This window comes from Convolutriloba macropyga, chromosome 1 (genome assembly GCF_964194025.1).
Source record: "Convolutriloba macropyga chromosome 1, txConMacr16.3, whole genome shotgun sequence".
Classification (NCBI taxonomy): domain Eukaryota; kingdom Metazoa; phylum Xenacoelomorpha; order Acoela; family Convolutidae; genus Convolutriloba; species Convolutriloba macropyga.
The window spans coordinates 48,655,191-48,683,090 of record NC_134468.1 but is presented as its reverse complement, the minus strand read 5'-3'; the positions used below and the strand labels follow the sequence as shown (position 1 = coordinate 48,683,090).

Below are 27,900 nucleotides of genomic sequence, written 5' to 3'. Positions count from 1 at the left end.
AAATATCAATGAATGTTCTATCACAGATCTAAAAATCCGTCGTTTCATCGATCTAAAAATCCGTCGTTTCATGTAAGTCTTTGATAGACATCACCTACTGGCATCCAACGAGTTGCTCCGGAACGCGGACTCAATTTTTATTAATTTATCAGTGAGTGGGGGTAAGGTCACTATGGCGCTTCAAACTGTTTTCAACGAAGCGTCAAATGAGGGATTTCATTAATAAGTCCACTAAAGATTGTTTCCAAGGGAAAATGTTAGAAAAATTTCGCGGGAATTAATTAGAGTTACGACCAGTGTAGCGGGCACCTTCATAACAAAGATAGCATTAAACCTAGTAATCTTGTGAAATCAGCTTTGGGACGCAATTAGAATTGATGGAGCCCGAGATTGAATTATGTCCATCATTAGCCAGACTTTGGAGATGTTGGGTATAAGAAAAGGGTTATGCTTCACCACAATTTATATACATAACTTTCAAAAATTGTCTCAAATAGCCAGGAACAAACAACTTGTTTCAGATGCATAGAAACCGTACTCCTGTGGGAAGTGCACTCACAACAGCTCTCATGCCACCCAATGGTTTCAATCACATAAACGGCAACTCTAGCTTGAGTCACTTGAAGTCAACCCAGACCACCCTGGTTCACCATGTCAACCACCACCACCCCCAAAATTTCAACCCCAATGCCCCCACTGTCGGGGAGTCCTTAGCTATGAAAGCCTTATACAACGGAGGCAGAGCAGTTGATAGAACTAACGGTACTATCATATCCTACTACATCAAAAAGAAATGAAGTTAATTACTATTCAAATTGAATTTATCATAGATACAAGACTATTTTTTATCCATGAGGAGCTACGTCTACAGCATCACTTGATCAAAGATTAGAACATAATTATCCAACAAAACATGAGAAGGTAAATTTACAATATACACAAAGAAATAGCCTACAATTAATACAGTTATTATTGCAAGTACCAATAACAGCTAGTTCCAACTTTCTTTAAAAAAAATGTGTCATCACGTTCCCATGTGGTCCAACAACACTCCAAAACTAAGTTTCAAAAGCTAATATTAAACTTAACAAAAGATTACATGCACCCTTTAAGTGATATCGAGTTTTGTTTTTTTTTCCTCTTAAATACAGGATCTAGTCGCCTTCGCCTTTAGGAGGACACGATTGCGGCTAGAGACGTCCATGTAACGAAACTGTGTGAATATTTGTACAGAGTGATTAAGACGAGTGGCTGAGTTTGTGTCAGTGGACATGAGCATGTGCGTGATCCATCGCGGCCTCTGCCACTGCACCTGCTGCCCCCACGTGGTGTTCCGCATGATGCAACCCTCCCCCTCCCCCTCCCCCTCCCCCTGCTGCAGCCTCCAATATGTCACCGTGTCCATGAAATTCCTTCATATGGCTCGCAAATCTATTACACAATACAGAATAGATATTGAGGTTCGGTGAAACACATTTAAAATGGAACTTATATTTTGAAGAAAGGCTGAGCTTCCAGAACTATTTGCCCTTTCTCTTTCTTCTTTGGAGCATATAAGCTGTTTTCACCCCAGCAAACAATCTACGTGTGGCATGATGAGCTGTTTAAGTAATAGGCTGTTCGCATGAGATGAAATCGGTAACCAAGTCATTGAAGGTTCCAAAATTCTATAAATGCATAACATAGCCGGCAGAATGCCGGAATAGCTGCGAAAGAATAGGCCTGCGTGCCGTATTATAGAGATAGAAACCGAGACAGATCTAAATTGAAAAAATCGACGCCGCTCAAAAAGCTGGGTAAAAAAACATTCAGCGATAAATTAATAAAGCTAGTTAAAAATCATCCCGCAGAAGCCTCTTATTAGGGACCTTTACTGCACATATGACTTCCTTTGACCTTAAACAAATTCGAATTAAACTTAAGTTTTAAAGTGCAAAAGTCATTTTATTGAGTGAGGTAAGTCACTTGTGATTAAAATCTAATCACGCAAAAAACTTTTGCTAAGGAGAGTGAGAAATGACGTCACGCGCGCATTATTAGTGAGAGGAAGAAGTCATTCGGAAATTTGACTTTTCAGCTTTGCTGTGTGAACAAATCTAATTGAAAATGTTTGGTAACGTTAAAAAAGTCCGAAATATTTAGGATGGTCAAAAAAACTGGGTGAAAAAGCTAAAAGGGCTATCAATTGCCCTCAAATAATTCATAATTCTAATCTCAAAGATCGCAAAAGCAAACGGCAGATAATAATCTTAGAAACTACGTTAAATTTTGCAAAGAAAGCTCAAATTTAAGAATCAGAAAACATCTTCAATTAGATTTCTAATCAATGCAATTAGGAAAAAACACTTCTCCTTACTTCTTCCTTGTTGTATATATGCTCGACAAAAAGGTTTCATACTAATTCAAAAATCAAATTAATCAGAGAAAAAACATAAGCAACAGAATAATATTCAAAGGCAGAAAATCAATTGAAAAAATACCAAGGCCGCAAGAAAATTGCAACAAATAGGATTAAGTGGAAATTCTGGGAAATGCTTTCTAGCAAACTCTCAGCACTGCCTTATGTTGAATGAAATCAATTGCAAACCAAAGAAATTACGGAAGTTGAAATCCAATTTTTTAACTAAAAAAATCAATATAACGAATATGAATGTAGGTGTCAGGACAAAGCTAGAATGATACAAAATAGAATTTGAAGATTATGGACAGAAAAGACAACGAGTCATCCGAGACAAAGATCCATCCTCCTGAACAGAAAAAAAAGAGAAAAAGCAGAATTGAAACATACGAGACATTGAAACATTTTGCAAAAAATGGTGAAAAAAAACTTAAAGACTGCATTTATGAAAAAAAAAATTTAACTGTTTTTCAAAAATTTAACGCCAAAAAATGATTGAATTGTTTTTTGAAAAAAAAACTTAAGTCCCTCATGTTGCACAAAAAGACTTTCTTGTAATTAAAACCAAAATACAAACAAAAAACTGACAAAAATTTGAAAAAAATCTACCAAAATCGGATTAGCATATGTACAATTTTAAAAAACAAAAATACATCGAGGCAGAGAGAGGCGTCGAGTATATGAATTATCAAAGCGAAGTTGCCATATTAACTGATTGTTGACAAAAAGACGGCTAAAAGATCCAAAAATGAAGATATTAATAGAAAAAGCCAAAAATTAGCATAAAAATAAAGAAATATGCGTCAACTTTGAACTTGAAACTCATTTTCAGGCTCTGCAAAACACTGTGATCCATTCGAGGTTTAAATTTCAATATAGAATCGAATAAAAATTATTTCTACAAAAAACAAAATTACTAGCAAAAAAACTGGGCCATTTAGACGAAAAAACGGCTAAAAACGGTTATCTATATGTGCCATTCAGGCAAAAACTACTTTTCAAAGTCAAAAAGTAATTCACTTAGCGCAGCGCATGATCAAAAACTTCACACGGCAATTTTACTCACTTTCGCTTTTAGGTCAAAACAGCGTCTGAACGAATAGTACTTCCGGTAAAAAAAAACCTCAAGAAAACCATTACTCCTCTTCGAGTCGTGCAAGAGCACCGCAATATAGCTTCGCTCAGCTTACAGCTTCGCAGCTATAAAAAAACAAGTTAACAAGATGAGTATGACTAACTTGACTTGACAATCTTGGGAGAGATCGCTGATGTCTGTGGCTCCGAGGGAGAATCTGTAGAGCACCATAAACACTAGAGCATGCAACAGCATCGCATACACAAACGCCATTATCCTTGCCCTCCTGTTTGCGAAGATTAACTGTCCCACGTTCAACACCACCTTCTCAAAACCAGCCAAGTTGGCGTACTTTCTCTGGCGCTCCTGGAAATAAACGCTCCTTTATAACAGAAAAGGCTATAAAACTTGAAAAATCCATCGTTGAGGAAGGGAAAGCAGTGACCCAAAACGTGCATGCATGAAATCTTGACCTCACTTATTTTACAATTCATCGGTTTCTCTAATACATACTAGGCGCAGCAGTTTTCAGGTCGAAGGTTTTAGCTAAACTTGCGAATATTGCAGTTTTTCGCCTCAAAATGGAGCCCTTTTGAACAATGACATGGATAGATCAACGTGGAAAAAACCATGGGAAAAATTCAGTCAAATCCCTGAAAATAATGGCATTTTATAAGCCAATTTTTTTTGAAAAATGAATAAATCTTAATCTTTTTTGGGCGTCAATTGATGCTTCTATGATCAAGTGGCTTCCTCCATCAAATTAATGATTACACAAATTAGTAGTTTTTTGTGTTACTTCATATGGGCACAATAAACCTCAATTAAAATGCTCAAAGAATCAATTTTTGAAATACACTTGAAGTTGATCACTCTGGTGCAAGTCCGCTCGTGGCACAGAAAGATCCAGCACAGCGATTGAGTTCAACGCATATCCGGTTTATGAAGAAATAATTCTCAGAAAAGAGTAACCAAAAAGGGGTTTAATGGTTGTAAAAATTGTTCTCAAACAATCACATTAATTCCATAAGTCCCAAGGCACCTTAGTGATTTGAGTTCGAACACTAGACTCCGGCATTGCCAATTTCGAAACTCAAAAATTAGTTGTAACTGTAAAATCGAAAAAAATGAACGTTTGAGTCATTTTTAGTAAGAGCTTTTATATATATATATATATATATATATATATATATATATATATATATATCCTGTTTTTCAGAAAATACCAACCATGAACCACAAATTTTGGCTCAATGGAAACAAGTTGAAACATCTTGCCATGTATTAGCCCAGAACTATCAACAATATGATTTCAAAACAGGCCATGCAAACGATTTTGCAGTCGTCATGACTTTTTAAGTCAAAAATTTATTTTAGAAAATTGTAGGTGAGCAAAAAATATTAGCAAATATAGCTGCGAATGGACTTGCGTGTCGCGGAGAGAGAGAGAGAGAGAGAGAGAGAGAGAGAGAGAAACAGATACAGTAATGTGGTGATGAATTATCAATACCGCAGAACTATTTCGTAAAATGATAGAGTTTCTCAATTTAATTTCTCAAAAGCCTTTCTTTATAAAGACACCCTTAAAACGTAAACAAGTTTCTTTGATCTTACACATGAATATCTGAAACCCAATTGATAAATGCGCACAGGTTGATCATGTTGATCAAGGTAGTCAGGTACAATCAAAATTTGATCACGCTATTGGCCTGAATACTACTGCTAAAGAGGTAGAAATGACGTCTATCCCAATATTAGTCATTCAAAGAATTTTACTTTTACAGCTTTTATGTGTGCACAAACATAAAAAGTAAAATTTTATGCATAACTTATTGCAAACACATTCATCGGACATACACGGCAGATAGCCGCCCAATAGCCAATTCCCACAACCCCAGTTGGGATTGAAAGAACAAAATTCAAAATTGATTTTTGGACAGAAATTATTTAAAAGCGCGAACCCTTTTGGTGCCACTCCACAGTTAGACATACTCCTGTTTCTTAATGATTGAATATAGGGGCTCATATCAATACCAATAAGCACTAGAAATAGTAAATAGGACTAATTAGAAAAGAAGCGTGCATCCAAAGTTAGGCTATATGGGTTTATCCAGTTCTATTCCAGATTTCAGTTTATGACCCCATTCATTTTAAATTGCGTTGCCGAGCAACTAGCCTGTTGAAGTACGAAATATTACACACAATGTTGAACAAGCTGCGACTTACGGTAAAGGACAACAAACTTTTATTCGACGAAGTAAAATAGGGCCGCTATAATAGTCGGCGGAAAAGAATAGTGTGGCTATTAAACTGAAATAAATCGAATCAATTTCGGGTGAATTGCTCTCGAACGACAGGCGGGGGGTGTTTAATTTAGAGAGGGTGTAGCTTAGAACAATTTTAAGGATGCAAACTTTAGGGGTTCGAACCACTGACCTCCAGGTTGACAATTTCACATCTTAACTACGCAACCACAATGCCTTGGATTTCCTTTCGCTCACAATCGCTTTTACCAACAAACTTTATTACAGAAAGAGAGCAACTTAGACCACACAAAAAGAACAATTAAAGTGTGAAAAAGTCACTAAAGAGGTCACAGAATGTTCTTGAACAACAGCAGAAAAACGGTCAAGCAAAATTTGTGCATAAAAAGACCAACATGTTTGTAATAGTTGATTCAAACATCGTTCGAGAGCAATTTAGAAGCCAAATAAAAGACTGCACTACGATACAACTGAAGGCATATATGCTGTGCATCACAAAATGCAATGTAAAGTGATAGCACATAAATTCTGTGAAAATGAAATTCTATTACCATTTCCATTCTTGAAATCAAGTGGCGCCAGAGCTTGTATCTTAAAACCTGTACCTTAAACTTCAACTCTTTTATTGAACGATTTTCATAATCAGAATCCAAATACCGACTAATAGCCGGGAGATTGCCGGAAAATAGCCGCGATAGACGCTTCAGGCCTTCCATGGATTTGAAGCAACTAAACATAGCTGGCAAATTGCCAGAAAATAGCCGCAATAGCTTCAAAGATCTGTAGTCTCAAAAAGATGGTAAAAAGACAGACCAAAAAAAATATACTTATTCTTTTCATTAAGCGCTGAGATGTTAAATTTTGATTACAAATCTATATAAATTATTGCTGTTTCTATTTGCTGCTCTTAAATAACCTTCAGAGCGACAAGCACTCATTTGACCTTATCTCTTTGAATTAAAGCAAAAAAGTCAATTTTAGAGTGAGGAAGTCATTTTTAAGAGTGAGGTAAGTCACGTGTGACCAAAAATTTAATCACGCAAATGAACAAAAAAACTCGCTCCACTAAGAGTGAAAAATGACTTCACGCACGCAAATCAGTTGAAATTGCATGAACGAATGAACAAAAAGCAGATTTGAAGTGGTTGTGACGTCATATGGTCGTAACAAAATCATGACGACGAAATAAATAAAAAACCAAGAGAAGGCCAAAAATAGCCTCAGCTATCGCTTCGCGGCTATTAAAAAAGATAGACAGATTGACCACCAATCCTTTAATAGACCGTTAGACCTTTTGGGTGAGATCCGGTCTGTCATTTTTATGAGATACAAACGCTCTATAGGGAAAAAGCCCTGAGGGAGATTTTTCAAAAATAGTATTTGAAACCATAAATTCAAGACTCTATCTAATACTCAAGAATTAGGGAAAATACGTTTGGCAATACTTAGATGCACACTATTGATCTTTAACTAGTAATGTGTCATAAAGTTTAAAGTTCATTAAGTGATTTCATAAGTCATTTTTTAATTGAGTAAGTTCACCACTCTAAGTACTTGAAGGACTACTAAACGCGGCAAAGGGACTGTAAGGAAACTTGAAGCCCGCTGAGCTTTACCTGTTTATCCCGTTTTGAAAGCTCAAAGTCATGAAAGTCAGGGTAAGAAGAAACAAAAATCTGTTAGACAAAAAAATAGGAGCGCAAAAATAGCCGCCTGGAATTGCTGACGCGGCTATTAATAAAATTACATAACCAGGCAACAAAAATTGCAGGCGAAAATCAATTTGACTAGAACTTTTTCGAAAACGAATGGTTTCCAAGTAAATCAATCCATTAGCTACAAACTGAAACATACCCGGCAGATTGCCGGGAAAAAACCGCCGTTGATTCCCATGACTCTATTGGGATTGAAAGAAAAGAAAATATCAACAAAAATTGATTTTTGTATAAAAACATTTTTAAATTCGATTTATTTTGATGTCATTTCGTAATTGAACACTACTGTCTCTCAGTGAGAGGCTACAGAGTCTAGTATCAATACCAATAAGCATTATAGATAGTAATTAAAACTTATGAGAACAAAGTTCAAGTACCGGGCATCTAAAAATGGGCTTTATGGGTTTATCCCGTTTCTATTTCTGACTTTGATTTTTTATACTGACTATCTCCATTTTGAATAGCTTTGCTGAGCAGCTGCTGTTTAAAAAGACTTTGAGCAGAATGACAGAAGAGTGAAATAAGCCTAGAGAATTCAAAAAGATTTCACATTTTGCGTGAAATGTCGAAAACGCGGCAAAATGGGTAAAGCGAAAAAAAAGTTCGTCGAAGTAAAAAAAATAGGAGCGCTATAATAGCCGACTGAGAAGATGAGGGCGGCCATTAAACACTCAAATTGATTAAACGCATCCTAATAGGAAGAATTGAATCCGGATGGGGGACGGGGGAGGAGGGTGGTCCAAGAGGAGGGTGAATCCGGAGGAGGGGGATGGGGGAGGAGGGTGGTCCGGGGGAGGAGGGTGGTCCTCTAGACCCTCGGTGCGCAAAGACTTGGAGCTCACTAAAAATCTAAGAGAGCTGCTCAGACGCTGAATGCCCTCGGGATTGATCAGTTTATCTCATTTTTGAAGACAACAAGTTGATTTAAATTGCTCAAGCGAGCGACAGAAATTTATAGCCAAAAAGTAAAAAACGGTTAAGCGAAAATTTTGCAATTAAAAATATGACAGGTAGAATACAAAAACCGACTCAAATGGATCGTCGTGAAATACGAACTCCTTAATTTACCAAACCTCGATCAGAATTAACAAATTGAAAGTAAACATGAAACAAAATTTGATTGTCTTATAACTACACTGTTTTCAAAAATTCCAGACTATTTCATTTCTAGGCGGAGGTTAGGTTGGTGGTAATAGTGGAAGGGCTGGGTGGTGGGGTATGTGAGGGGTACGGGTAGGTGGTAGGGGTAGCTGATGCGTAAGTGTTCAAGCCATGAACTGTTACGCTTGAGCTAAAAAAATCAACCTATATCATTCGCTGAATACAGGCAAAAATTTCTTAACAGCAAAGGCTACACAGAGCTCAGGAAGCAAAGAGCTATTTAGGGCTTTAAAGAGTTCTTCACTTCTCACCCTTTGACTGAAAGTGGTGAAGGGGTCCAGTTTGTTCTCGTACTCTGCCGAGTATCTGTTCTCAACATCATTCTTGCTCTCACTTCTCAGGGTCTGAAACAAAAAAATACGCAAACAAAAGCATTACCTGTAAGCTAGTATGGACATATTTTTAATCCGACCCCACTGAGTGGGATGGTGGCGGGAGTTATTTATAGTCAAGTGTTCCTTTCAACCAATTATGGCCCATCAAAATAATTCGCCATATTTTATACCTGAAGATGTAAACCAGGGATCGCAATCAGCGTAAATAATCATATTTACCACTTTTACAATCCTCATTTCACTTATTTAGGCGTTAATTTCGGAGAAATTTATCTCAAACATTTATGAAACAAACGGAGTGTTGAGGGGGTGGTGACTGAAGGGGCAACTTTAAAGATTAAGAACCGCCCTCCACACCATGAAATTTTCTCAAAACAGTGTTGGTGAATCGCATTCTTAGAGTATAGTAAAGCTTAGGGCTATAAGAGAACGCTACGTGTTTATCCCGCATTTGAGGACGAAAAGTCAAATGGGTCAGACGAAAAATCGCGCAAGCGAAAAATCGCATAAAAAGACTACAGGACTAATATAGTTACAAAACTTCGTTTGAGAGCAATTAATCAATAATCATCCAAAATTGATAATTCGTTTTTGATGTAATTCTCCGAATCGGTGAAACTTTTTAATGTCCGCCAGGCTCTTGAATTAAGGCTGCCAGTCATTTCAGGTCTGCAGTTTTTCTTCCCACTATACTTCAGGATTTTTCCTGCTTTGTTTTTCTTACATCTGCTCACACATTTTGATTTTTGATGGCAATGATCAAAGAAAATTGGAGTTAAGAGAGTCACATTGGAAACGTAAAAGAGCCAAATGAAGTAATTTTAAATAATTTTAAAGCGTTAAATGCTTTGACAGTGCTCTCAAAGTAAATAGGGAAATTTGTATTTGAGCGGATTTTCCCTTTCCAGATAGAATTTTATTTTACGTGCGACAACTGACTTCCGTTTTAGCTGTATTCTCTCTTTTTTCCAATGCCAAATTAAGTGTTCTAATGGTGAGCAAATGATGTGATTTGAATCATTCAATATGTAGTTAATATTTTTTGCTTTAAAGGTAGCTAATGTTCTTTTTTTAAGGGTCAGCTTATGTTTTTTACTTCTAGGGCCAATCAGTAGTCAATACGTTGACATCTACAGAATTTTAACAAAATCATTATTTCGTTATTGTTCCCGCCCGACTTCAAGTGTGTGGGAAACTATATGCCGGAATAGGTTTTTCAGTGAATTTTGGACCTTCGATATATTTGACATCAGACATGATGGATATCATTAGAAATCCCATCGGGCGTACACTTCAAACAAATTATTATTATTTTGTGCGCTTAACAATATTTTGGCTAAAATTTGATTAATTTCGATAGATTTTAGAACTGGCATCAAAACTGGCATCATAGAGATAACTCTTATTTTACGTGCAAATTTAATTCGGTTTTTGCTTTATCTTCATTTTGTCTCAAGTTCTTCGGCAGCCAAATAAAGAGTTCTAAAGGCGCGTAGATGAAGGGGATTTAATGAATCAAAGGTTAGTGATTTTTTTTACTTTTGCACAGTGCGTTTTCCGTTTACAAAATTGTGAAATTTGGTGTGCCGGTAATTGTTTTCTTGTCCTTTAGCATCATCAATGAAAGCTCTCACTGACGTTCTAATTATGCCAAAGTTATTATATACATGTTTTCAAAAATAGCATATCCAGTTCATGATTTCAGATTTTGTAAATTTTTAGCGATTTTCTGAGTTTCTCTCCTTTATTAATTTTTACGATAAAAAACAAATTTATGTCGTTTCACTGTCCCTTTCCATCTTATCATTATGTCTCATTTAAGTCACGCCCATTGACCTCCTAAGAAGTTAAAATTGAGTAATTGCTACGATTTCAGTTGATAAATAATAGATTATATTAAAACTGTGTTGATAGATGACTTTGTGCCTTAACTTTGTCCATTCAGTTGACTTGTAATTTAGTCTCAATGAAGACAGGTTCCATAAAGGTTCCAAAAAAATCAACTAATATGTCTATTTGATTTGGTTTAACCTAATATAATTTTTGGCCTTTTATCCAATTTCTTGTATCAAAATGAATAATCCTGAAAAAAACTAATAACAGAGCTTGATAATATCAATACCTACTTTTTTTCGGTCTTGAAAAGAAAAGATTTTATCAACCCCCAACGAAACGCTCTTTTAAGTCATGTCAGATTACAGTGGATCTTTATTGACCCTGACACATTTGTTTTTGCTATTCACTTTCCGCAATATCGTTACTGCTCTTTGGTAGATATAGAAGTCGATGGGATCTTTTCTGCTAGCGCCCCCCCCCCCCCCCCCCAGCCTTATATAGCCGTTAAATTTGCACCCCCCAAAATCTAAGTTTTGTGAGACCGATATTTGCATTCCATTGAAACAAGAGTGTCTAGGTAGATTGAAGGCACTTTTAGAATAGTTTCCTTAAGAAGTTTTAAAAAAATCAAGCCCTTACTGTAGCCAAAAACACCAAAAATGATCTAATACAGAAATTTTTATTGATGCTTACGTTAAATGCAACAAATTTTGGTTGAATACGTAATACTTTCAAACCATAGCTGTGCTAGCTTTTAGTAAATGCATATTGCTCATATATGTTCACGTATAACATTACGTAGCTTTAACAATATGTTTACACATTTATAAATGGGGGGTGCCTAACTAAGCGGGGGGGGGGGCGCTAGCAGAAAAGATCCAGACGATGTTGGCCAGCAATCTTTTGATCTCGTTTTTTTATTATCTTTGACGTCGCTGAATTTCAAAAACGTTTTTATTTCCTTTAATCATTTTCGTTACCTTGGTCTGTACGGTCTCATTGCTTCTCAACAAAGTTAAGTGTATGATTTTTGAGCACAAGTAGCGTGGAGTTATTCAAAACACAATTTGTTGAGATATCATTACCATTTACAGCAGTATTTTTGAGGAAAGGTGCCCGTTCAATCTTCCATACTTCTTACCATATCTTTTAATTATATTCGAATGGACGATTTCTCAGTCAGACGATATTCAATATTTTTAGATTCGTATTCAAGACCAGTCTTGGTTAAATAAACCTGAAAAATTCGGATTCTTAAAACCTAAAGAATTTTGATTTAAATTGGAAATAAAAGGTTTTGAACTCAAAGCTTCACGAAATTTTCAATCGAATGTTATAAGTCAATGGGCAGCAAATTCTCTTTAACTTATGCCATCCGTCATCGTAAACTATTAGTGTGTTTTGCCTAAATTAGTTACTCTTTCAAATGAGTGTAATTAAGAACAGGTGCCATCGGCTTTCTAATAAAGTAGAAATAAACCTATTTAAAGTTTTCAGTTGATAGCTTTTGTGTCTCATGGCTTCACATGTAGTGTAACACAATTGAAATTTTGAGTTTTACCCGTTATCGCAGTTCATTTTATTGCGCCTTCACATAAATGCCCTGAAAACAGTTCGTATTGGCTCGCTAGCGAAGTATAATTGAAAACAATCAATGGCTTCACACCATAACTTATGGCTCTGACTACTAATTGTTTTCACTAAATTTAATAAATATTTGAGTTGAGAAAGTAATTATAATTTAAATTTGTTGTGCTGTCATTCAATTTCTTCAAAGTTACTTTCTGTAGTTACCACGTTTGTTTTCAAAAATTAAAACCGGTTTTTGAAATCTGCTCAGAAACGATATGTCTAAACAAATTTCTAATGAGGCCTTGAACAATCTATTCGGTGTCTAAAAAGCAATAGACTGAACGCTTACGGAAAATTCAATGAGTAAGGCACCATTAATTTTCTCGAAAAATTGAGAAAGAAGTTTTCATCTCTTTTTATTTGTTCATATTAGTTTGGTTTGTTATATGCTGTGTTGACTACCATATACTGTTCTAATAATGAGGCCGATTGCAAAACCTTTATATTGTCAAATTCTTTGGACCTGATTCCAGGAATTCTCCAGTTAAATATTTTTAGTTCATCTTCCTTAATTTGTTACGATTATATAATAACGCGCCACGAAGTCGAATAGTGACTTTCTGGTGACTTCTATTACACTCAAAAGCTGAATTTTTGTGTATGCTAAATTAGATGTTTCCTTGTTAAAGTGGTTTTTGAATGAGAAATTGCAAACCAAGCGTTCTAATCTGTTTAGTCCAATCTAGTAAACAAATATCAGCCAGCCGTATTAAAGAACTGGCATAAATATCAGTCATTACTTTAGACTAAATCAAGTTTTAAATAACAAAGTACAAACTCTTCTTTGATGGTTTCAAAAATTTTGTATTTATGCTTTATTTGGTACAGAATTGAGCCAAAATTCGGATGATCTGATCGCAATGGCAAAATACCAAGCCTCCTCGTTACTTTTAATCATCACTTCACCTACACTTTATGTTTTCAAATCCTTAGCACACAACACAGCGTTCATCGGAAAAATACAAGAATCAGATTCCATGGCTTTTTAAGTTTTTATGCTTAAAATGAAACTAAACCTAGGAAACTGTTTCTATTTCGTTCCATTTTTCTTTTGTATAATATTCCGATATTGAAGTTTGGAAAACATAACAGACTAAACGTCGAATTGCTCTCGAACTACAACCGCTTGAAATTGTGATTGAGAGAGAATTTAAGATCACGCGAAACGCAAAAAGTCAAAGGCGTAAAAGTCACTCGTTTACAATAATTGCTATGAACTTCGTTCAAGAGCAATTAAAAATAGTTCACTTATGACGAAATGACGTGTCAGCACATCTTTTTACAGAACTGCTATATTAAGGATTAAGTCAATTTGGTAAAAAAAAAGTGGAAACAACCAACTAGCGTCGGGAAAATTGCTTCCAAAAGACGGTCGAGCGGTTGACGTCGGTAGTAGCCAGCTGAGGCTTAAGGATGATATCATTAGTGGGGGTGAGATTCATCCCGTGTTTGTGGACGAAATCGTTCAAGCGAAAAATCGGACTAATATAATTGGTACAAACTTTGTTTGCAAGCATTTAAGCATAAGCCGACGGCAACTTAATTCAGAGGGGGGTGCCGTCTTGATAACTTTACGGGCACATAAAGAGTTGTTCGACCCACGGAACTCAAGCGTACTAGACTGAAGGATTAACCACTCTGCTATCAGGTCAAAGTGCTAGCGACTCTTACAATCGCTTTTGTTTTGGCAACAGACTTGATTTCTGAATAAGAGCAATGTAGGTCACAAAAAATCACCGAGAAATGAAATCGAAAGAATGTTTTAGAACAAAACGGCCAGACACACATGTTTACATTAATTCCTTGAAAGTTTGCAAACGCACACTACCAAGCCTCTTTGTTGAGGCTTCTTTGTGTCTACATTTTTGTACTGGGCACTTTTTAATCTAAATGGAAACCATCATTTGACGCTCGCACAGTCGTAGATCAAACAACGAAACAATTATTCCTCTTTAAAAACTGCCATCACTCATCACTTCATTTACATCACTTCATATTGTTTCTACATATAGAATTGGGTTTCTGTTTGTAAACTGACCTGATTGTAGCTCTGGAGGTATTTAATCTTTTCGTACAATTTTACATTATCAGTCCTCAGCTTGTCACACTCTCCTCGCAACACTCCGATCTTCTGCTGATAACCTTTGTTCTCCTAAAATAGAGCAGCCACTTTCAATCTTCAGATATCATCTGAACTCCTCTTAGCTAAGTTTCGCAGCAATTATCTAGGCACAATTTGAACAAATTAACAATGTTAAGCATTTAAACTCGTCAGCAACACCTAAAGTCTCTGCGAGAGAAATCAACGGTTGCCCCTAAGAAACCAATTATTGTAATAACGACCTTCAAGATGGTGTACTAACCACTTCAAGTTCCTGATTTCGCGCCTTGAATCTCTCCCGCTGACTGGACACAATTGATAACAAAGTGTTCTCTGGCTCACTTTCTGAAAGCAGCAAATAGCTTCAGTAATCAGATCTATCTTGTGTTACATATTCATTTGCAGCAGCTCTTTGAAAATGTTATAGTATCTGCAATAGATTACCTTCAACTTTGCCTTGGACTGCAGCCGCTATCAATTTTTGCTCGGTCGTGATCTCTGGTTCCACAGTATTGCTCTCAATCTCAAAAAAAAACAACTGATAGTTTCTGTTTACATGCAATAAAATGTATCAATTGACATACGTGTATTCACCACCTGTTGACAACTATATCCTTCTTTTGAAAACGAAACTATAAATTACACATTTCTAGAGGCTCTTTCACGGTTCTGCACTTTCCGACGCGCAATGAACTTATGCATACTGAACATTCGATAAGACAATTGCTGTATCTAGAGCAATTATGAAAGTGTTAAATTACTTGTTAACATATTACTTGCTAAAGTGTTGAACTACTTCTGAAGATAATTCATAATTAGACTGCAAACAAAACAGTTCAGTTCTTGGTACCGTTATTCGACCCAAGACGCAATAGGTTACGTTATAGGCACCATTCGCTTAAATATTGATGAAAATAAGTATACATCAACAGCGCAGTTATATCTTTTGACACCAAACATTCAAAAGTTTTAACTGGAAACATGAAACATTGCACCTAATTTAAGTGAATTCTATGTATTCAAGAGAACCTACACAAAAACGTCATCAGTTATCATATTAATGCGAACTGCAACCTTGTACAATTTGCTCATAACCCCATGAGATTCGCTGAAAACCAGGACTTCTAAGCAGCAGTAAATAACCCAGACATTTGGCTAGCCAAGCACTTCAATCAAAACAGCTTCAATTCGAGCTCCCAGGAGGGTCACAAATAACATCGCGCAAACAAATTCAGCTGCATAGTGGTTCAAGTCAGCAAGAACGTCGCACCTGGACTTATTAACACCTGATCAAATGGTCGCAACAAGAGCAAAACGGACCACTAACCGCGATGCGAACAATATTAGCATCGCTATCGCTTCGCAGCTATTAAAAACAGAATACTCAGCTACTAAGTTGAAGTGTAAAAATTACAATATGCTCTCAACTACCTGATAGTCTTTCTCAATTGATCAAATGAAGCTCAAGATGAAGTAGAGTTCAAAAATTCCCTTTATTATTAAAGCAAACTTTTTGAACTCTACTGCATCTTCTGAGCAGTTTACAATTGATCTCAGAACAAAAATGATGAAGACATTCGTATTCAGTCATGCCATCAACATTGATGTCCAGTTGATTATTTGCCATATGTGCACTATTTTACATCTCTGTCATCTGCTGATTCGACATGGTTAACAAAAAGTCAAGCGAGTAGGCAGCACAAAAACATCAGAAATCATCAAGAACTGTCGATCTCACGAAAACTGAAAACTATCTGTTTAGCTTTTAATAATCCATTGTAATCCCTCATTAGTTCAATAATTAAATCAATCTCCCAAAGTTTCCCAAGGCGGCCAATGTAACATTCTGACACCCAATGAACGAAAGGACAGCTAACATCTCCTTCAATTTTCTTGGTGATCAGGTTAAAGTAAATTTTAAGACACAAAAGACCCGTACCAAGCCGCGGCAACCCATCATCGCCCAACCTAACAATACAATTATATTTGTGACTTCTTGCTTACATTATTTTCATTTCCTTTGACACTGGCGATTCGCAAGTAATTTCGCCAGCGTTTCTTTTTTCTCGCACCTAGAGAATTTTTTCCGGATGAGTAAAAAGATTGCACTCCAAATTAAACCTCAACCATTTTCTGTTATCACTCCGAAAACAAAATCTCGTTTTTTCTCCGGATTTAAATAGGGTTATTTGGTAGATATAGGGTAAATGGTTCTGGTATTGGTGGCATCTTTTCGTTAAAGTTTGGTAAGGTTTGGCGAGGCTTGGTACGGTTTGGTAAAGTTCGGTGAGCTCAAGTCAGTTTTGGTAAGGTCCAGTAAGGTTTGGTGAGGTAGAGAGTTGCTAGGTATCTGTTAACCGGCAGTTACGTAAATCGATTTTGGTCATCGGATATGTATGTTTGAAAATGTTTACAAACAAGCCAAAACAATTTCAAAGCTCGAACAGGAAAATCAGTACGAGCTAAACATCAGGTAATCTCTGAAAGCTCTACGAAAACGAAGAACTCTGGGCAACTGTGTTCAAGAGCTTATGGACATTTCGCCACGCCGAAACATTCTGTTCTCATCTTCCTTAGCAGACTTAGGTTCAATATTCAAAAAACAACCGTGATTTCCGCAAACACAGGAACGAAGCTCAAAGTGCAGAACACAGCAGTGTTTTTTCAGAAAATTCAGGGGCATCATTTGATAGTAGCAGTAAACCAACAATTGTTAGTACTACCAGGACCTGCACATTTTTCTCAGCATCTGCTGGGAGCAGAATGTTCGGTCGACTTATTTCATATGACTTTGCAGTGTTCAATAGCCCAGTCAAATCCAGCTCCACTTTGCCTCCGGCTAATAAGGAATATATGTTAGTTCTCCACTGCTACTTAATCTGGCAACCCTGTTCAAACTGCTTTGTCTTCGGATCCATTTGTGGCTAACTAAATAAGCTAAAAAATAGTTCAGTCAACCAAGACACTTCATTTCATCTTTCGAACAGTATTCCAGCATTTAGACTCCTTCCAAATCAACAAAACACAGATCCGTCGGCGTCCGCTACATTTTGCTCTGCTTCATATCAGAATTCCCACTCCATGGCAACATGTTTTCAAAAATCTGTGCCAAAATTGCGAGCACAAAAGTTTGACGACAACCAGCTTGACTGAAAGAAGTGGTTCAATATATTACAAGCTACAATAGATCACAGGCCTGTGTCAATATCAGAAATGAGAAATCTTCAGTCGCTACTGACTGGAGAGGCAAAATAATTATTAGATTGATACTACCGCAGCGTCAGTTTGTATCGTCTTGAGGAACTTTTCGGAAAACCAGACCGTGTTGTGTCTTTCTCGATAAACTCGCGCAGTTCAAGCCTGCTAATTCAATTTTCCCTGAAAGCTACACTCAATATTCAGCCTTTCGCCTGATCCTAGTTGATACATTTCAACAACTTCAATCACAACATCCACTCTATAACACATCTAAATCATGCATTTAATAAGCTCCCAACATCAGTCCGCATGGATTGGAAAAGTATGTCCTCGAAAAACTTGTAGAAACAACTTGTTGCCGAATTTCCGTACAAATCAAGCCATACAAGTCTCAAAAGAGCCCACTAGTTTTGATCAATGTAATAGCAGTACCAAATCTCAATTTGACATCAGATAAAACCAGCGTGTTCATTAAACTTTGTAGTAAGATTGATCACATTAAACACATCACATTTCCAAAATTCAATCAAAATCAAGTCTGCATAATCATTGGAATGGATAGTCTTATCTTTTCCACTACTGCGAAAGAGGTAAAGTCCCGAAAAACACAACCTGGGCTATAAAGACACCAATAGGCTGGGCTTGCGCAGGAAAAACCAATATCATTGTAGATGAGCAAAATCCTGTTTTCACCACCCAAATTTGTTCCCATGGTAAATCGGACAATTTTCAACAAAGTTCGTGATTGGATGAAACTCGAAAACTACGGCATTGTATAAAGGAAGAAAGCTATGTCCCAGAACGATGAAAAGGCTTTGGAAATTTTTAAATTCACAACATGATTCTTGGAAGGTCAATACGAAGTTAGCCTCTCAGGAAAAGAACACAATTACCAGATAACAGAAAGCTGGCTGAGCAACAGTTGAAAGCAAAGCCCATGGTAAATCGGACAATTTTCAACAAAGTTCATGATTGGATGAAATTCGAAAACTATGAAAAGGAGGAAAGCTTTGCTTTCAACTGTTGCTCAGCCAGCTTTCTGTTATCTGGTAATTGTGTTCTTTTCCTGAGAGGCTAACTTCGTATTGACCTTCCAAGAATCATGTTGTGAATTTAAAAATTTCCAAAGCCTTTTCATCGTTCTGGGACATAGCTTTCTTCCTTTATACAATGCCGTAGTTTTCGAATTTCATCCAATCATGAACTTTGTTGAAAATTGTCCGATTTACCATGGGAATTACCATGGGAAACCGATTACCCAAATTTGTTCCCATGGTAAATCGGACAATTTTCAACAAAGTTCATGATTGGATGAAATTCGAAAACTACGGCATTGTATAAAGGAAGAAAGCTATGTCCCAGAACGATGAAAAGGCTTTGGAAATTTTTAAATTCACAACATGATTCTTGGAAGGTCAATACGAAGTTAGCCTCTCAGGAAAAGAACACAATTACCAGATAACAGAAAGCTGGCTGAGCAACAGTTGAAAGTAAAGCTTTCCTCCAAAGCAGTATAAAAAACACGAAGAAACTTTGCAAAAAGACTTGCAACATGGATATGTTGCAAAAGAGATTCTTGTACCGAAAGCCCAAAGTCGTATTCGAATCTGCCTCATCATCCAGTCTCGAATGAAAATAAGCCCAGAAAACTCGACGGGTGACCAACGCATCCAGCATTTTTCAAGGACAATCTCTAAACTCTCAAATTTGTTGACAGACCGGGACTTGCTTAGTAACCCTGTTGGGATTATGCGTTTCAAAGGAAAACCCACGTCGCATCATCCACCGTTATTGAGAAATTGTTTGTGCATGTCAAAGATGCTCCTTCAGACCGTTCAAATCCTTGTTTTTTAATGGATCACAACGGCAAAATAGTAGAATACGGAAACTAGCCACATAGTTGAGGCAATGTAATCACCTTGCCGTGCATCGTACGCTCTGCGAAAGATAATCAAACAATATTCTGAGGTTTCCCATATTGTAGAACGCAATATCTACATAGACGATTTGTATATTTTCACCGACGACCTTGAAAAGGCTGTACATATAATGAGAAGCACTAAAGCATGCCTCTCTCTTGGGCGTTTTAATCTCTTCAAATGGAATCGTAACTCTTGAATTTTTGCAACAAGGCAGTAGGGATCAAATTTTGAACACAACCAAACCTTCACATCAAAAACAAAAAATTCTCAGATTATAGTGGAATGCAAAGACAGATGATTATAAAATCGAGAAAAACATTTCAAGAAGTGTCCTTTTGATTACAAAACGGTAGCGCAACTTAAAACATTTGTGGTGTGTCGCTTCCATTTTCAACCCTCTAGGAATTATAGCCCTGCTCACCATCTGAGTGCATAAAAATCTACAGGCCGCCTGGAATCATTGACCAAACAGGGACAAATCATCTAACATTAAAGAATATGTGGATCTAACAACTGCAAAAAGAACTCCGAGACTTCCACAAAACTTCAATATCTCGCTGTTTATTCACTAAAAAGGCAATAAAACATACATGTCTCCATAACTTCTCAAACGCGTCGGAGTACTCTCAGCAGTCTCGTATCTGAGGATGGAATACATCGATGAAACCGTTCAAGTGAAATTCGTCAACGGAACAAGGTTTAGCTCCAATCAAAACGATGACAATCGCAAATCTAGAGTTTCAAGCGGCTGCCTCCGAAGCTCAGCTTGCACAATACGTCAGAGAAAAGCATGAAATTAAGAAAAATGTAACTATTTTCAGGTACGACAGTACAACTCTTCTTTATTGGCTCAGAACGCAGATATAGGTCATCCCATATTTGGTGCTAAAGGACTGACGACAATACTTGATTGATGATTCAGCAGCGCATGACTGGAAATACATAACCTCAGCTGATAATCCTATCGATGATGGCTGAATAGGCTATGAAGGAAACAGATGAAGTCCAACTTTCGATGATTTAATGGAACATCCTGTCTAAAATTAATTAAAGGTGACTGGCCAAGTCAGGAAATCTTGAAAAAGCAAAATAAACGTTCTCACCTTTCATGCGTTGGACACTGATCCGCACACAACAAGGAAATGTCGCATTGACATCACACGTTTCAGCAACTGGAACCAACTGGTTTGAGTTGCATCATACTGCTCCTTTGGCGGTTGTTTGAAAAAAAAAGCAACAGCTCGATCGAACTTTGGCTTACAGGTACATCATTGGCGTTGCTCAATGTCAGAGTTTTTAAGACAAGATTTTGCTTAAAAAAGGCAAAGATATAACTCCGTCAAGCCTCCTCAAGATGCTCTGTCCTTTTTTAACGGAAGGAATGAACTCCGCGCCAAAGGTCGGTTGTCTAAGGCAATGGTCTTGAAACCGCACACCATACGCTAAGTTTAGTCGGAGATTACCAAATCGTTCAGCTCCTCATATAAAATACTCTTGTATTGATCAGTCATTCTGGTATTTAACAAACACGTTGCTTTCTAATGGAAACTATTTCATTCTGAAATGCCGAGCAGTTGTTACTCAAACAATACCTCAGTTCATTCCCTACCGATAATTGACAAGAAATAAATCTACCTCAGATGTCAGATCTGCCCAGTGAACGCTTACCGCTTCAAAGCCACTGAGTCTGCAACAACTGGTCTGGACTTCATGGGTCCATTAAAAGAAGTGCGGTAATAATGCAACCCGCTATGCTCTTCTATTTAAATGCTTAGTGGTAAAAGCCGTTCATTTGGAAGTTTCTGAAAGGCTTTCAAAAAATTTATGAGGAGTTGTATCCGCAGATTCATTAGCAGCCGTGGAAAAACGAAAATTCAATTCCGATTACAAATCTTTCGTAAGCTCCTTTCGTTCCTTGTTAATAGAAGGAGTAGAAGCTCTCAAATCCTCGCAAGAGTTTGCATCTACGCTCATCATACCAGACATAGAAATAGATAGAAAATTCAACCCTCATCTTGCTCACATTTTAGCGGTAGCTGGGAAAGTTTACTTCAAGATTTCAAACTCTCCCTCTACAAAGTCATTAGCTCGAGAACGCTAACAGACGAAACACTGTCTACATTCATTTGTGAAATTGAGTAAGACATGGATTCCCACTGGTTGATAAATTTTTTAAGCGATATGAACAATCCACTCCATTTAACGCCTAATCATTTCATCTTGGGTAGACCTTCCATCAATCTCACTCCTGATTCTCGAAAAAAAATTATAGGTGACTAAATCGGTGAGAACATCAGAAATTAGCAAACTTAGAGAACCAAATCATTAGAGAGTATCTCCCTAACCAGCAGAAACGCTCTAATTGGCTTAGAGTAAATCATAATTTACCAAGTTAAAGACTGAGTCTAAATCTTGGAAGATTTCACACCTCGTGTTCTCTGGCCTCTAGCAAAAGTAATAAAAGAACCCATGCTCGGACAAATTAGATCGGTCAGTCAAAATATATACTGGATTAGATAAAAGTTTCTATAGAGTAAACTACTTCCATATTCAATAGAAAATCGTACATCCCTTTAGCTCCAGCTGCCAAAATTTCCGCCAGCAGAAATATACGCTATCATTACAGAGAAGCCACATCAATTACATGTCAATCAGCTTCCGACTTGAAATTATCCGCTATATTAACAGGTCCGTTAAATTTGAGAAGTTATTGGTAGGTATAGGTAGGTTGAGTTATGCAGGTAGGTACAGTTAGGTATAGGTAAGTACAGGTTCGTGCAAGAAAAGATTCGGCGTTGTTATTCTTGTAACCCCTTTTCACGCCCAGTTACTTTCTTTAGATTTATGTACGGGCTACAACGTTTATTTAAAGAATTCGACTATTTGCAATCCTCCAAATGGGGCCGGCGATGTCATCAACATTTAAGCCGAGCTGATTATTTGCCATACGTGCACTACTTTACAACTCTGCCATCTGCTGATTCGACATGGTTAAAAAAAAGTGAAGCAAGTAGGCAGCACAAAAACATCAGAAATCATCGAGAACTTTTAATCTCAGAAAAATTGACAACTCAAAATTGTTTTATTTATCATAAACCACTATACTCCCTTATTAATTCAATTATCAAATCAATCTACAAAGTTTTGAAGGCGGCCAATGTAAACATAGCTGGTAGATTGACGGAAAATAGCCGCGATTGGCGCTTGTGGCCTTCCATGAATTGTAACAACTGACGAAATAAGATCGACAGATGAACCACCAGCCCTATAATAGACCACTAGAATTTTTGTGCTAGATTCGGACTGTCAATTTTATGAGACATACGGTCTATAAGGAAAAATCCCTAAAAGATCTTTTTCAAAACTGATATTTGAAATCAAAAACTCTAGTCTAACACTCAGGAATTAGGGCATATAAGATTGGCACTACTTAGATGCACACTATTGATCTTTAACTAGTAAATGTTCATAAAACTTAAAGCTCCATAAGTGAGTTCAGAAGTCATTTTTTTAGTGAAGTAAGTCACGCAATTGGCCTAAAAGCAGTAATAACTTCACGCACGTGAAATAATACTAGCTAAAAACTTATTGACAACGATCTACTACATATTTATCTAAATAGTTTTCGAATATAATCATTGCTTCCCATACATAGAGAATTTACATAGGAAAAAACATTTTGCGCTAAAATGTCAAACAACCTACTGAGAAAATGTGTTTTTCGCCAGTGTATCCAGTTCATGGATCCACCATAGTGCTTTCAATAATATTGTTACTTTCCAAGTATTATCAGGTGTTCGGAAAGAAGTTTTTATAAAAAGCTATGGGCATCTTCACGAAAAAGTACAGGGACCTGGTCTATAAAGGAGAGAGACAATGTTTAGAAGAAACTCATTATGTTGAAAATATTAGCATTTTCATAATTTGGCACATTCATAGACTTTGGCGCATTCATAGACTTTGGTACATACATAGACTTTGGAACGAGATCAGTCTCGCTATTAATTAATATCGCACTCGGCTATAGCATCTAAGATAGACAGATAGCTCTCTAAAGTGCAGAGATTGTCTACACTCTCTAGTTACTAACTGAGAAAGGAGGAGGTGGATTGGGCGCTCCATCTCCCTCTGTTCTGAACTTCGAGAACTGTGCATTCACACTGGAGAGATCTTGCTCCAATTGGTTGATCAAGTTCTTCTGCTCTGCCATCGTCTTGGTAGCCACTGTCAGTTCCATCTCTACCGTTGACACACGCTCTATTAACAAACAATCACATTTTGACAGTTAATACAAATATTTTCAAGGTGAGGTCACCCCGTATTAAGTGGTACTTGCATTGTTGCAAAACTACACCAAATTTTAAGCTTGTTTAATTTCATCTGGTCGAAAATAATTCCGTACAAAAGCCAAATTTCGCATTTAAAAATCCTACAAATAGAAATATAATCGGTCTTCGATCTGTTACAAGAATTAATTTTTTAAGATATTTCAAATAGAAAGCAAAAGCTCTTTTTTAATAACTGCGGTTACAGCATCATCTTGTGGCCACCATCAATCGCTTCTAAGGAGTCAGAAAGAATATCAATATCTGTCATTAATTATGCAGCAAGGTCATAACTAGTAAACAAAAACCCAGCTCTTGGGTTCCTCAACACTATCAGTCTTTAGTTTGAACAACAGCTAGATTAATTTTTATGTTAACTAATAATGTTAACGCTCGTTTCGCGAATGAAACATTTAGTCAGGCTCTCTAATTTCCGTCAAATACGGTTTCAAACAACTTCAGAATTAAGCTATAACAGGAGCGCTGCGACAAGAAGCTGTTTCGATTGGACAGGTTAGTTAAGCGAACTCCTACCGCTTAAAGAAACTGTCATCAGTACCAATAAACATTTGACCTCGGACTCGTGACTACGGCCCGTTAACACAAAGTTTGTAATGGGCATTTGAATTAGGCTTATGGGGTTTATCCTGTTTTTTCCTCTAGTTTTCAACATTGACACCGTTCAGTTTCAATCGCTCTGCTGAACAACTGTAAATGCGTATCGAGCAGAAGGAGCAATGAGAATTTTAAGCGAAATGTTGGAAAAGCTGAAAAAAGGAGTTCGGTGTAGTTTTTTAATCTTAAATGTAACTATTTCAGATTGCTTTACTTAGCAACTGCTCTATAAAACGCTCTTTAGTAGAATGAGCGATGGAAGCTACCCAAAGGAATTAAAAAATATATTTGAATGAAAAGAGCCAAACGAAGCAAATAAAACATAGCTTGCAGATTGCCCGAAAAAAAAATAAAAGACAGACAACGAAAGAAATTTATTCCTTTCATTAAGGGCTGAGATGTCAAATTTTTATTAAAAATCTGTATCACTTATTTGTTTCTATTAGCTGCTCTTAAATAACCTTCAATTACAGTGATATCAGTTTCCAAGTGAGGAAGTCATTTTTGAGAGTGAGGTAAGTCATGTGTGAATAAAAACTGAATCACGCGAATGAACAAAAACTCGGTCCATTGAGAAAGGCAAATGACGTCACGCACGCAATTCAGTTGAAATTTGAAGTGATTGTGACGTCATATGGCCGTAACAAAAATCTTGACGACGAAATAAAAAAACATAGCCGGAAGAATTCCGCAAACGACTCGAAGAGTCGTCTTCGTGAAAGAAGTACTTTTTAAATCAACTGGATCCTACTAAACTGACTACTCAAAAAACCATCAGTCAAAAACGACGATAGCCCATAAAACCTACGAAATTTTAAAAAATTACATTCAAGTCATGATAGGCCAAAAAGTCAAGCCATGATAGGCTTCCAAAACTTTTTTTTGGAAGACAAATTTGAATACTGAAAGAAATGTACAAAAACTGTTACAAAATCTATCAACTTCCGTAATTTCTCTCAATCGAAACACTACATTATAATATAAAAACAATTAATCAAGAAAACGACTAAAGAGACAGAACATTCGAACCAAAATTTATTGAAGTCAGGGCGAATAACAACTATAGGTCTTAGGAGAATATTAGAAAGAAACAGGCTAGAATGTGAAGAATATATACATTGTAAAAAACATTACAAAAAACGAATTCGCAATTTCTGAAAAATCAAAAACCTAAAATAAAATTGAAAACTCTAATTAAAAACCAAAATGAAAAAATTAAGCTGAAAACATAGATTTTTTGTTAATAAGCAATCGAGGCTTAAAAACATTACATAGCCAGTCCCAGTAAGAAGTGAAAATGGCTCAACTCTGAAGCAGTAAAACAATTTAAAAAATGTACAAAATGTTTAAAAATTTCATGAATTTTAAAGAGTTAACGCCAAAAACAATTCAATTATCAACGAAACGAAACCAAAAACAGCGGTGGTGCACAAGACTTTTTATGGTACAAAAAGTCACAGTACAAACAAAAAAGTGGAAAAGATTTACACAAACCTATTAGTATATGTATTTTTAACAAACAAAAACACCTCACGTCAAAAAAGGAATTATCCAAAAGACGTTGACATATGTACTAATCTGGTTTAAAAAAGTCCGCTTAAAGAGCCCAAAAAGACGAAATTGATGAAAGAAGCCAAAAAAATGGTAAAAAATGAGAAATATGTGCCAAATTTTCACTTGAAACACATTATTCAGCTCTCTGAAACAATGTGGTATCGATTGCAGATGGTCGCATAATCAAGCGGCATTGGTCAAAATCAACTACAAAAAACCAAGCTACAAAAAAATTGGCCAAATGGACGAAAATGCGGGTTTAAAACTGTCATCTATAGCTTGCGAAACGTCTTTACGATTGTAGAAGTAGGTTAACTATGCAAAGTTTTCCTAAAAAGATTGAGAAATCAAAATGGCACAAATTACCTCAAGTAATCTTTCCAATTGCATATTTTTCTATTTTATATTTTTTCTACATAAAAGCAACAATACAGGCTACAAATGAAACCATAAACCGACTAACGTCGGACAACTTGCTCTCTAATGACACGTGGGGTAATTTAGATCAGGCTTTGCAGCCTAGATAAGTTTTAGTTTTTGGGTGCAAAAAATCCGGTTAGAAGGTATTTTTGAATTCCCAACCTTCGACATTAACCACTTGTCTTTCAGGCCCTCATATTTTTCTATCTGACAAGCGCTTTTATTTCAGCAACAAACAATTTCGGAGTGACAGCAACTGAGTTCACTCAAAAATGAAAAGACTTGGGAAGTCAATGAATTTTATAAAACAAAACTGCAAAAACAATCAGGGAAAAAACTTTGCATAAAAAAGACACACATGTTTACAAAAAATTTTCTAAACTTCGTTCGAGAGCAATTGAAAAAATAGATTTGCGCTGAAAGGTAATCACCAACAGTTCCTCAGAAACAAAGAAAAATAATAAACATAAACAGACAAACATCAGAAGCATTGCTTTCGATTGAGGCGCCGCAATTTAATTCAGGAGCTTAGATAAATTTTTCTTTATGGGTGTCAAAACATCTGCCGAAGGTAGAATTCAAACCCCGACCTCCTGAGTCCGATTCCTTCACCTCGACGGAGATATTAGCCACTCGGCTATCAGGGCCTTGTCATCTTCTCTCTAGCAATCGGTTTTTTGAAACAACAAACTTTATTTCGGAGTGAGAGCAATTGAAACCACTCAAAAATCATGAAGTGCATGAAAAAATCACCTAAGAAGTCAAAGATTATTCTAGAAGAAAGCGAAAACCGGTCAAGCAAAAAAAAATGCATAAAAAAGACACACGTTTACAATAATTGCAGCAATTAAACATAACCCACTAACGTCAGAAGAACTGCTCTAGACCGACTCGTGGGAGCTCTCAACTTATTTTAACATGCTTTGGGGGGTGGTAGCCCGGAGCTGAGCTGCTTAAAATAGTGAATGAGAGAAATTTTAGATCACGCAAAACGTCAAGGGCATAAAATTCAAAACGTTCAAGCCAAATGTTGCATAAAAAAGACACACGTTGACTATAATTGCTTCAAACTTCGATAGCAATTATTAATATGATGTCTGGTTCCTACTATATCACGCTTTCCATTAATATCACGACAGCTGACACTCGAATAAAAGAAATGCAATCTTAAACATTAAGGACTAAGTTGCTCTTAGGACTTATTAGTACTTCCTGTGTCTTGATGTTGCAGATTGAGCAAAATTTGCTGATTGAAAAAGAAAATTTGTATAAAATTCAACTTTATCATTTCTAAAGTTACTGTTCTCAGTTGCACTTTTCATTTTAGACATTTCTGACTGCTAATGACA

General features: G+C 36.5%; 2 protein-coding genes across 7 annotated transcripts in view; one reads left to right on the top strand and one right to left on the bottom strand.

Moving 5' to 3' along the window:
• The window catches only part of LOC142339779 (uncharacterized), a 77,263-nt gene extending 76,425 nt beyond the window's left edge, over positions 1 to 838 (top strand). For 5 of the 6 annotated variants that reach the window (XM_075390050.1, XM_075390058.1, XM_075390042.1 and 2 more), the window contains one exon: positions 522 to 838. In XM_075390050.1, coding sequence (XP_075246165.1) covers positions 522 to 797 — 276 coding nt within the window. In that variant the 3' untranslated portion in view covers positions 798 to 838. The remainder of the gene's footprint in view (positions 1 to 521) is intronic. The other variant, XR_012759032.1, reaches the window with a different exon arrangement.
• LOC142339811 (protein CASP-like) lies at positions 795 to 23,894 on the bottom strand. The gene is made up of 7 exons (XM_075390097.1): positions 23,728 to 23,894; positions 14,962 to 15,040; positions 14,780 to 14,862; positions 14,455 to 14,568; positions 8,865 to 8,957; positions 3,637 to 3,839; positions 795 to 1,431 (listed from the first exon to the last, which is right to left on the bottom strand). Exons 1-7 carry the CDS (start codon positions 23,872 to 23,874, stop codon positions 1,263 to 1,265), a joined length of 888 nt encoding a protein of 295 aa, XP_075246212.1. The 5' UTR covers positions 23,875 to 23,894; the 3' UTR covers positions 795 to 1,262.
• Between the last annotated feature and the right edge of the window lie 4,006 nt (positions 23,895 to 27,900).